Source organism: Mesoplodon mirus (genome assembly GCF_964341445.2).
Source record: "Mesoplodon mirus genome assembly, chromosome: 3".
Classification (NCBI taxonomy): domain Eukaryota; kingdom Metazoa; phylum Chordata; class Mammalia; order Artiodactyla; family Ziphiidae; genus Mesoplodon; species Mesoplodon mirus.
The window spans coordinates 20,695,369-20,706,410 of record NC_138978.1 but is presented as its reverse complement, the minus strand read 5'-3'; the positions used below and the strand labels follow the sequence as shown (position 1 = coordinate 20,706,410).

The following is an 11,042-nucleotide window of genomic DNA, read 5'->3' as shown; positions in this document are numbered from 1 at the left end:
TTCCGTGTCCACGATGTTCCTGTGAGGGTCCGTACACTGAGGCAGAGTGATTCCTATTCTGAGCATCTTGACAAACATGCAGTTCTGTCACTGGAGCAGAGACTAGGGGAGGGAGGGAATCAGAGGTGACCATCTGAGCTTGGCATCCCTGCATGCACACACACACACACACACACGCACACACACGCTCCTACTACCCTCCACATAGTGACACACCATTCATATACTCAGTCATGCACTGATTCATGTCACAGTCATGAAAATGCATCTATATCACACACACACATGCAATTGCATATACAATAGTACACCAACACCAATCACACACATTTGTGTGTTTTATGTATTTTAGTCACTGGGTTCTACATACAAAGACACATCCATTAACCACAGCTGCCTTTACCTTCATGGCATATACTTACTCATGAGAGCCATACTCACAGAGACACATGCACATACAATCCTACACCAAGAGTCATACATACCTTTGGAGATAATGTCCTACATACTCTTTTCCACAGTTACGTGCTACCGCATGCACAAAAATATTTGCACGATCTCTCAGAGTCATCGAAACACAAATCCATAACAGTGCCCCCCCCAACCCCACTCTGCCCCATCACTCGTCCTCTTGGTCCAGTGAGACTGGGAGGGTTTCCCAGGTGTGATCTGCTGACTGACTGGGTGATTCCTGAGCTGAGGACAGGGCCCACAGCCTTAACCCCTCCCTCCAGCACACCTCACCAGTGCCCCTTCCCCAAGGAGTCAGGTTGACCTGGTTTGAATCCTGGTTCACCACTCACCAGCTCTGAGCAAGTTACATAATTTCCCGGTGCCTTGGTTTCCTTACTGGTAAAAATGGAATAGTAATAGTAATGCCCTCATCAGGCTGCTGTGAGGACTGGGAAGCATGCGCGGAAAGCACCTGACATTGTGTCTGGCACGTGATAAAATTGTGGTAAATAGTGACCCGTTAGTATTAATAACAATAAGCCACCCATATAGGTTCCCATTAGATATCATACAGACAGCCTTCCCTTCACGGCCTCTTTCACACAAGTGTGTGGCTGGGGAGGCGGGGAGGAATAATTACTTTTTAGCATCCAAAGATGATGTCAGCATTGGGAGGGTGGGGACTGCCCCTGGGCTCCCCTCCCCTCACCGCCTTGGCCCCAGCCCTTGTGTCACCTTGGCCATGCCTCCACTTGAACCTTCCCTTGACGGTTCCTGGTTTCCTTCACCTGAGACTGCATCACCTCTACCCCTGCCCTCGGCCCAGCCAAGACCCTGGGCTCCATTCTTCTTCCCTTGGGCTCCTGCCACCTCAAAGCAGGAAGGTGGCTTTCTGGTTTATTTTGGTTTATTTTATTTGATGCTGGACCTCTCATCTTTGGTATTCAGAGAGAAGCTCTTGTGATAATCTCTCCACTCTAAATGCTCATCACATTTCTCTTAAAGCCACAGGCGCTCCCCCCCGTTCCCATCTTTTATTCATCACCTTCCACCAGCCCCAACAGAGGAGACATGGAAATGCAAACCCTCCAAGGACTGCGAATTTCATGCCAGTAGCTGACCCTTCCCCAGCCACCTAGGGTGGGAGAGATGGAGGTGTCCTAATGAGGACATTGCCCAGGCATTGGGAATGGAGTTTGAGAAGTGGTGGTCCACAGCCCTAGGTCATCATCCCCTAGGTGAAATGAGAGATAGAGGAACAATGGTGAGGGGCCTTCCCTGGGGCTAGGATGCTAGCCTACCCCTTCCTGCTTCCAAGACCTCCCCCATGCTCACTGACAGCCTCACCCTTGCACCATCCCAGAGATACCCAGCCACCTTCCTTCGGCTATAGTGACAAACACCAGACACGATCTCTTGTATCTTACCCTCATATCATCTTCTAATCCTCATGACAAGCCTGTGTGGTGTGTATAGTATTGACCCCATGTAATGGGCTCAAGGTCACATGGAAGGGAAGGATGAAGAAACTGACCCCAAGATAAGGCACATACCCAGGGCCCCAGTAAGGGTTATTTACCTGTGTCTCTCATTCACTGAATTCTGACCATGATCTAGCCCTGGGCTGAGCACTGGGGTTCTCTGGCTAAATAGGAACAGCTCTGGCCTTAATCAGTCCACAGGGAGTGGGGGGAGGGATCTACCACAGTGCAATATAAGTGTTTTAATGGGAAGTCTGGGGCTCTGTGGGAGCTCAGAGAAGGGAGGCATCCAGCCCCAAATTAGGGAGAGGGGTACCAGAGGTTGGGACCTTCAGTAGGGGAGGAATTAACCAGAGGGGGAAGGAGAGGAAGAACATTTCTCTAGTGGAAAACATACATGTTCCACAGCCATGGGAGAGGGCCGAGAATGTTTATGGACCTGCAGGTGTTTTCTTGTGGCTGTAGGGTCCTCTGTGGGTTTTCTGGGGAGTGGGCACAAGGGATGAGACAAGGTACATGGGTAGGGTCAGATAAGAAACGTTTGCTTGGTGCCTTGGATCACCTCTTCTTACACCTCTTCTAACCCCCAGTCGTACCATCTGTTTTCCTCTCCCCATAAGCTCCCTCAGAGGGCTAGGAGGGTTTGGCCAGCTTTGTCCACACTCAGGGCCCAGAGGGTTATTCTTCCAGGGGGCTTCTGTGTTTCCTGAGGGGAGTCCAAGTAGAGCAAGGCTTGCTCCAAAGAGATGAGATACTAATGGTGAAAATTCAGGCATTGTATCTGATTAAAGTGTAGGGTGTTCATATGTCTGAGGATTTCCTTTTGATCATCAAACTGCTCCTTTGGGGAATTTTTTTCCCTTCTGCAGGTGGTCCTAGAATGGCGATACCAAGATCCAGGTGGTAGAAGACAGTCCAAAGCTGCTTTGGGAAGCCTTCCTTTAATGCACGTTATGAAAAGTTAGGTGGCCTGGGTTCAGACCCAGACTGTGCCTCTGATGCTGTGGGAACTTGGGTGAATCCTTTTCTCTCTCTGGGCAGGGCTGGGTTTCTTTATTTAAGAAACCTAGAGGGTGTGGAGAATGAACAGTCTGGTTCCTCAAAGCCCTCTAATTCTATAATAAAACAAAGGAACTTATTCCAACATTCTATGATCCTATGATTTGGCTTCTATGTTTTCTCTAGCCTGTGAGCATCTTGAGGGCAAAAATTATCTTATTTATTCCAGAATTCACAGATTCAAGGCAGGACCTGTCACAGAAGTGCTCAGTAAACATACATTCACTCATTCATTCATTTATTCATTCAACAAACACCTGTTACACACAAATGCGGGCCACAAGTGTGCTGTGTGCTAGGGTTAAAGCACTGAGTAAATTAGATGCCATACTTGCTTTTTAGAATGTATTGAATGATGGGGGAAGAAAATAAGTAAATAGACCATGTATAACCTCAACAGGTTTTAAGGGCTATAAAAAAAATAACATTGGGTAACATGGTAGAAAGTGACTCAGGAAGAAGCAGTCACTGTTGGGCTGAACATTTTGAAGACATGGAAGAGCATCCCATGAAGGAGGATGAGCTAATGCCAAGGCCTGGCACGTTCAAGAAGTAAAAAGAAGGCCGTGAGTGAGGGGGAGGATGAATGGAGGAAGGTTGGAGAGGCCACAGCTGCAGCAGGTTATGTTGGGTGTTTTAGGCCAGGTGAGGATTTTAGATGTCATTATCAACTTGATAGAAGGCTTTTGGAGGGTTTTATAACTAGGGAAGTGGCATGATCTCTTTAAAATTTTTAAGATCCCTCTAGCCATCCGTGGAGAATGGATTATGGGGGCGAGAGAGGAAGCAGGTGGACACATGAGGAGGCTCCCGCAGACCTCCAGGGGAGGGGAGTAGTGGTGGCTCAGACTTGGGGGCAAGTGGAGATACATGGTTAGATTTAGAACGCAGTTCGGAGAGAGCTGACAGGACCTGCTGATCTGTTGCTGCACAACCAGCTCCCAGACATTGGAGTCCAGCACCCTGGACAGCGCACTCCACTTCTCCGAAGGGCTGGTTCGGATTTCTCCCGAGACGCTGAGATTCCTGAAAGCAGCCCTCATTACTTTCTAATTATAAAACATTTCACTTTCTAATTATAAAACATTTCAACATTCAGAAAAATCAGAAAATAATGTGACAGACGGGTATGTGTCCACCAAGATTAAATGGGTGTTTAACATTTTGCCATATTTGTTTCAGAGCCCTTTCTTTTTAAAAAGGAAAATAACTGAAACCTATCAATACAGTTCAATACCCCTCTCTCCCTTACCTTTATTCCCCAGATGTAACTGAGCTGAAGCTTGTGTTTATCTGTTCCAGACGTGTACTGTCTTCATCTAGTTATGCATGCAAAACCTGTAATTCTATTGTTACATAAATTTTAAAAGTTCGTATAAATGGTATAGTACCGTACACATTCCTTCGTCATTTAATTTTTCACTCCATATTTATGTTCTGGAGATTTACCTATACTGGGACATGTTGATCTAGTTTGTTCACTTTAACTGTGATAGATGATTTCATTATATTTATAAAGCAGCTTATTTTCCTGTTCTCCTGCTGAGAGGCAGTTAGGCTGCTCCTCATTTTTCTATCACATACTAAGGTGCAATGAATATCCTTGTCCATGTATCCTTTTTCATATGAGTTTCTCTAGGATGCATAGAAAACACTCTGGGTTCTCCACCCAGATTCTTTGAACTGCAGGTGCACTCATCCTCCAGCTGCTGTGAGTGTTGGCTGCTAAGGGCTCACAGCTGCTCACAGCTTCTTGGGAATGTCCTCATCCAGGAAGTTATAAGTTGCCCCCCTGCATTGGGCAGCCCATAGCCAGTGACTGATGGATATGGGGAGTGCAAAAGTCTGGCCCCCTTGCCTCAAGGCAGATCCGCTCTGCAATGTTATTAATGCTCCAGACCTCCCCACAGGATCAGATTGAAGCTAATCTCCAACTGAGAACCCGCCGTTACTTAACATTTCCTCCTACCCTATCTGCCTGCCTCTCTCTCTTCACATGAGAGCCCTCCCTCAATAAATCACCTGCACAAGAATCTCAGGCACCGTTTAGGGGACCTAACCTAGGACAGGCACACACTAAGGCAGAGCTGCTGGGTCTCATCTTAAAATTTACTGTTTCCAAATTTCTCTCCAAAGTAGTTGTACCAATTTACATTCCCACCAGCAGTTTATAAACATTGCTATTCCCCCCCGCCACGTTCATCAATACTAGTGTTATAGATTAATTTTGCCAATCAGATTGGTGTAATATGCTATCTAATTTTTGTTTTGATTTTCATTTCCATGCTTACTAGTGATGTTGAGTATCTTTTTAATATCTTTACTGGCCATTCAAATGTCTTCCTCTGTTATTTGTCTGTTCATAGCTTTTGTCCATTTTCCTATTCTTTTGGAATGTTTTGGTAAATTGATTCTTTGAAGTTTGAAAAAAAATTTTTTTTTTTAATTTTGGAAACTAATTCTCTCTTGGTTGGTTGCACAGTTTACCAATATCTTCTCCCAGCCATGGCTTTAACAAATTTATTTTTTGTCATGTAGAAGTTTTTGATTTTAATGAAATAAGATTTATCATCATTTCCCTTTATCATTTGTGCTTGTTGTGTCTTATTTTCTACTCTAAGATCGTAAAGTTATTCTCCTGTTTTCTTGTAAAAGCTTTATAGTCTGCTTTTTTACATTTAGGACTTTGATCAACCTGGAACATATTTTGTGATTGGTGTGAGCAGGAATCTACTTTTATCTTTTCCCATGGGGGTATTTAATTGTCCTAACACCACTCATTGACTACTCCTTGCCATATTTCAAACACTCATATATATTTGGATCTGTTCCTAGACATTATTCTGTTCTTTTTATCCGTTTCTCTATTCCTGGGACTAAATCAAATGATTTTAATTATTAAAGCTTTATAATAATTATTGAGATCTGGCAGGGTGAAGTTCCCTTCCTCTTCCTCTTCTTTCTTCTTCAAAACTGTCTTAGCTATTCTGGGTTCTTTATTATTCCATATACATTTTGGGATGACCTTGTCAAGTTGCAGAGAAAACCTCATTGCAAATGTTATTGGGACTAAAATGTATAGATTAAATTGGAAGCTACTAGTCAACTTTATAACAGGGAGGCTTCCCATCCACGAGCATGATTTGTTTCTCCTGTGGCTGTTATTCTTTATCTCCTCTGCATTCCATCCTTGCACAGGGCACTGCCTAGGAAATGAATCTCCAAACCCTTCTCACCCTCCAGTGCCCAGCTGAATTCTCTCTCCTCCAGGAGGTCCTTGGTGACAGCCCTGGCCCTCCAGGCTCCATCTCCCCCACACTCCTCCTCTAGCCTCCTTTAACCCCTCTGCATGCACCATTTTCTGGACACTTAGCCCCCGGGATCCAATTGAGGGAACCATTTTTGTGCACTCTGTACCTCCGCCTCTAGTTCAGCTTTGTATCCCCAGTGGCACCCACTACATAGTAGGTGCTCAATAGGTCCTACCGAGATGGTTGGTCCTTAGGGAAGAGAAGTTATGTAATAACAGTTTCTTCCTCACAGGAGACAGCTGGTTCCGTGGAGTGGCGCCTAGATCGGCGTTTAGAGTTTCAGGGGGAAACACATCTGGCTTGAGCTCAGGCAGATCTAGCTTACATGATGGTTCTGCCACGTGGGACATCATTGGCCTCTCTGAGCATGATTATTAGTGAGATTGTCGGAAACACATTAAATGTGTTTGCTCCGTGGTCCCCCTTTCCCAAATTGAGGGAGAGGCAGGAACGAAGACACTTCCCTCAGTTGGAGGGGCTACTGGAGATCATTTACTTGTTCATCAGCAAGACCCCAGGGGTATCTTCCCCAAATGTCTGAGCCATTGACTCAAATGGACACAGTTGGGCTCTGCTGTCACCACCCTCTCTCTTGCTGCTGTCCCCCTTTCTCTGGGAGCAGAGTTGGGTCCTCTGCCTCTTGATGTAACTATGGAAGCTGCTTGCATCCTGTCTTCCCTTCCCTGCCCCATAGGACCCAGGTCTCTCGATGGGCCCCTTGTTCCCAGGGAAGCTGTCCCATGAGACGCTCTTTTCTCATGCATTCCTCCTCCAGGGCTGTCCTTCTCCCCCAGGAGAACGCAAGGCAAGAGTGCTGCCCAGCTACAAGGGATTGCGCTCCAGTGTTAAGCACCATCTGTACCTCACAGAAGAAAGAACTGGGGTCCCATGGGGGTGCTGCCTAGCAGAGCATGAGCTTTGGAGTTGGACAAAACCTGGGTTCCGATTCAGACCCCCCAAAACTGACTTTAGGCAAGTTATAAGACTCAGCCTCGGGCTTCCCTCATGGTGCAGTGGTTGAGAGTCCGCCTGCCGATGCAGGGGACACAGGTTTGTGCCCCGGTCCGGGAAGATACCACATGCCGCAGAGCAGCTGGGCCCGTGAGCCATGGCCGCTGAGCCTGCATGTCCGGAGCCTGTGCTCCGCAACGGGAGAGGCCACAACAGTGAGAGGCCCGCGTACCACAAAAAAAAAAAAAAAAAAAAAAAAAAAGACAGCCTCCTCTTACACAAAATGGGCACATGAATCCTACCTTCTAGGATAGATGAGAAGACCAGAGAGGGAAAAAAAATGTATGGGATGCATACAGTAGGTGCACAGCATAAGGTTGGTCCTTCCTTACCAGGAGAGGTCAAGATTGTAGGAATGGGAAAAAATGGGGGACACAGGCAAAGATGAGGCAGAATTTATTCTCAATGTAAGTACAAGATTCAGGATGGAGACCACAGAGAGGCAGATCCCTGGGACTTCGAGGGGCACCTCACACTGGGGGCAGGGGCCACACTTTCCCAAGTGCCAGGCCCACTCTGTTCCCCCTGGCTGTGAGGATCCAGAGTCCAGGAACTGGGTGAGAGTGGGGTGGGGGTGGGAGGAAGACAGGGTCCTCCCCGGATCGTGTCCTGACCATGTTTCCAACTTCCATAGGAAGGAAGAACAGCTCGGCTATATAGTAATATAATATATAGAGGTGTAGAGAGCTGGCCGCGGCACCTGGGCGGGGCTGAGACTCCCCGAATTATTGCAGGAGGGAGAGGGGGCTCAGTGCTGGTGTCTCTGTGGAACAGCTGTGCTGGCTACTGGGAGGGCTGGGCAGGGGGTGGGGCTGAGCTTGCCCCTCCCTCGGGGCCGGCAGGGGTCAGCCGGCATCCTGCCCAGTGGGGTTCCTTGGGCTCTGCCAGCTTCCCCTGGGATGGGGCTTTCTCACCCTGGGTGCTTTTTATGTGCTTTGAAGACCATTTTTGCATTGTCAGGAGTGAGGAAAAAATATTCTGACGTGGTAGAAAAAGATATTTACATACCCTGGTGGGCCGTTAGAGGGAGGGTCAACTCTGAGTGGGGGGTGACTTCCTCCTCTGTGCAGGAGGACGTGGGGGAAAAGCCCCGGGAGGAGGCTCAGCTCTGAAACTTCCCTGCCATGTGACCTTGGACAAGGTACACTCTCTGGGTCTGCCTGGAAGGTGCAGGAGGGGTAGACTTGGGGCTGAAAAACTAGGGTGTTATGGTCCTTGTTCCTAGGTGTGGGTCTGGGGGGCAGGCCAGGGCTGAGCAGTGAGATTGGCAGAGGGACTTCCAAGTGAGGAGCCCTAGGCTGTGCAGGGGCATCAGAGACTAGAAGGAAGTTGGTGGCCCCTGGCCCCTGGCCAGGTAGCCAAGTTCAGCTGAGGGCATCTCATGTACCCTGTGTTGACGCCTACACAGAAGGTGGCCAGAGGGGCTGGCCGGGAACCCTGTTTTCCTGTTGAAGCAGTGGTGGGAGCCACCTGGCTCCCACCAGGTGGAGGATGCAGGTGGCCCCCCATCAGCTAGAAGGAGGGCTCAGACCTGAGATAGAGCCGGGGGTGGGCTCACCCGGGCGGAGACAAGGGTGGGCCTGGTGCTGGTGTGGTTTGGAAGTAGCCCCTGGCTCCAGCCTCCAGGCTTGGGGGAGGGGGGTGAGCTTCTCCCCAGTCCCTGTGGGTGCTGGGACCTGGGCCCACATCTGATGGGCAGTATCACACTGAGCTCCCTGCTCACGCACCCTCACGCTGTGACGCATCCTCATTCATGACATGCCATCCACAGTCACACACATGTGCCCCCAGCCTTAACGAATAAGCACACTCACCATAACTGGCACACATCCATGGGGGACCTGATGGGTGGACACATACACACATGATCACACGTGTTCACAAGGGCTCCTGTGACCTCGTGAGAACACACCCCTACAGCATGTGAGTGCGTGCACACAGGCACCCTCACGCACACACACACACATACACAGAGGCAGGTAAGCGACATCGCTGTTGGGCTCAGTGGCATTGAGGCCCCAGCCTCTGGGAAAGAGAAGCCCCTCTGCCCTGGGGGCAGGTGTCCCCTCCCTGCTGGGCACCAAAGTTCCCTTCCCAGGTGGCCTGACCCCAGATAACTCCAGGTCTTGTGGTGGAGTCCTCGGCCTCCCTGGCACCTGAGGGGAAGGCAGCCAAGGGGGAGGGACAGAGGCCTGGGGTGGCCAACCCTGCGAGTCCTCTGACGGCTGGCATGACGCAGGGCTGGCTCGGTTTGGTCAGAGGTGCCGGTGGGGCCCCTGGGTGCTGGTCAGCTGGGCCCTCATGGTCTGGATGCTGCCCAGGATCTTCTTCTGGTGGCCCATGAGGGTGATGCCCAGGGCACGCACATCCCTGTAAAGGAAGGCGGTGCTGACCTGGGAGTCTGGGAGCTGTGGAGACGGGGCCATACCCATCCCTGGAGCTGCCATCCTCAGCGGCTCCACCTCTGGCCTCTGCCCTCTCCCCCTGCTCCCGTCCCCAGGGGCCCACCACTTACTGAGCATTCATACGTAGCACCATGCCCAGAGAGGAGTAACCCCCAGCAGCGAAGTGGTCCCGGTAGCGGCCCATGCGGATGGAGTCCAGCCAGTCCCCCACGGTGAGGCCCCCGCCGCCACCCCCGCCCCCGCGGAGGTCAAAGCAGCTCCGGGCAAAGGCGGGGGGCGGGCACCTGAGGCACAGGGGTCCTTGGTAAGTGGTCTGCCAGGAGACACTGGCGCCAGCCACTCAGCCTCTATCTAGGCTTGGCAGTTGCAAGGAGGGTCTGAAGGGTTAGACAGCAGGCTTGGAAGTAGAGCTCTGAACAGGGGTCAGAGGCCCAGGCTGGGTCTGGTCCAGGGGTCAGGGCAGAGCCATCCCAAGGCCTGGACTAAGTCTGGGCCTTGTCTAGGGCAAGCAGGGAGGGTAGCCGGGCTTGGGCGGAGCTGGGGTGGGCACCAGGCACCTGTTGACAGTGGCCGTGGCCCTGAGACTCTCAGGGCTGCGGATCAGCGTGTCCAGGACGCTGACGATCTGGGAGAAGCGAGGCCGCTGGGCCCGGTCCTTGTGCCAGCAGTCAAGCATGAGCTGGTGCAGGGCGCGGGGGCAGCCCATGGGCGCGGGCAGGCGGTACCCCTCCTCCACGGAGCTGATGACCTGTGGGGGGGAACACGGCGATGGGCTGGAGCGGCCCCTCCCTCCGAGACCCCGGCCGCCTCTGCCCAGCCAGGCTCTGGCACTCACGTCCCGGTTGGTCATGTTCCAGTAGGGCCGCTCCCCGTAGGCAAGCACCTCCCACATGACCACCCCAAAACTCCACACGTCGCTGGCCGAGGAGAAGGTCCGGAAGGTGATGGCCTCGGGGGCCGTCCAGCGGATCGGGATCTTCCCTCCCTGCGACGGACACACGAGTGTTGAGAGCTTCTCCCCAGCTCGTCAGGGAGCTGAAGGCAGGGGTCTGGGCTGGGAAGCTCGAAGGCTGGTTGGAGAGACACGGCCTCCACCTTCCAAGAGCACCTGTTCTGATGGGGGAGACCTGCACATGGAGCTGGTGTGGAGACTGAACAAAAGACAGCGGGTGGAGGGCCTGGCACCCAGTAGATGCTCAGTAAGTATCGGTCAACAGGTTGATGCCTGAACAAATGACGAAGCTCAGAGAACGTGGTCTAGTAATTTTCCACCTCCCCTGGAGGGTTTTTTTTTGGTCACAAAATCCTTTCTCTAAGTGAAA

The 11,042-nt window shown here is 50.9% G+C and overlaps 1 protein-coding gene across 1 annotated transcript in view; it reads right to left on the bottom strand.

Annotated features, from left to right (window-relative positions):
• Positions 1-9,570: 9,570 nt before the first annotated feature.
• Positions 9,571-11,042, bottom strand: part of EPHA8 (EPH receptor A8) — a gene marked incomplete at both ends in the record, with an annotated part of 33,773 nt that continues 32,301 nt past the window's right edge. Inside the window, 4 exons of the mRNA XM_082614004.1 lie at positions 9,571-9,685; positions 9,831-10,004; positions 10,278-10,468; positions 10,556-10,705. Of these exons, the coding sequence (XP_082470130.1) occupies positions 9,571-9,685; positions 9,831-10,004; positions 10,278-10,468; positions 10,556-10,705 (630 nt within the window). The remainder of the gene's footprint in view (positions 9,686-9,830; positions 10,005-10,277; positions 10,469-10,555; positions 10,706-11,042) is intronic.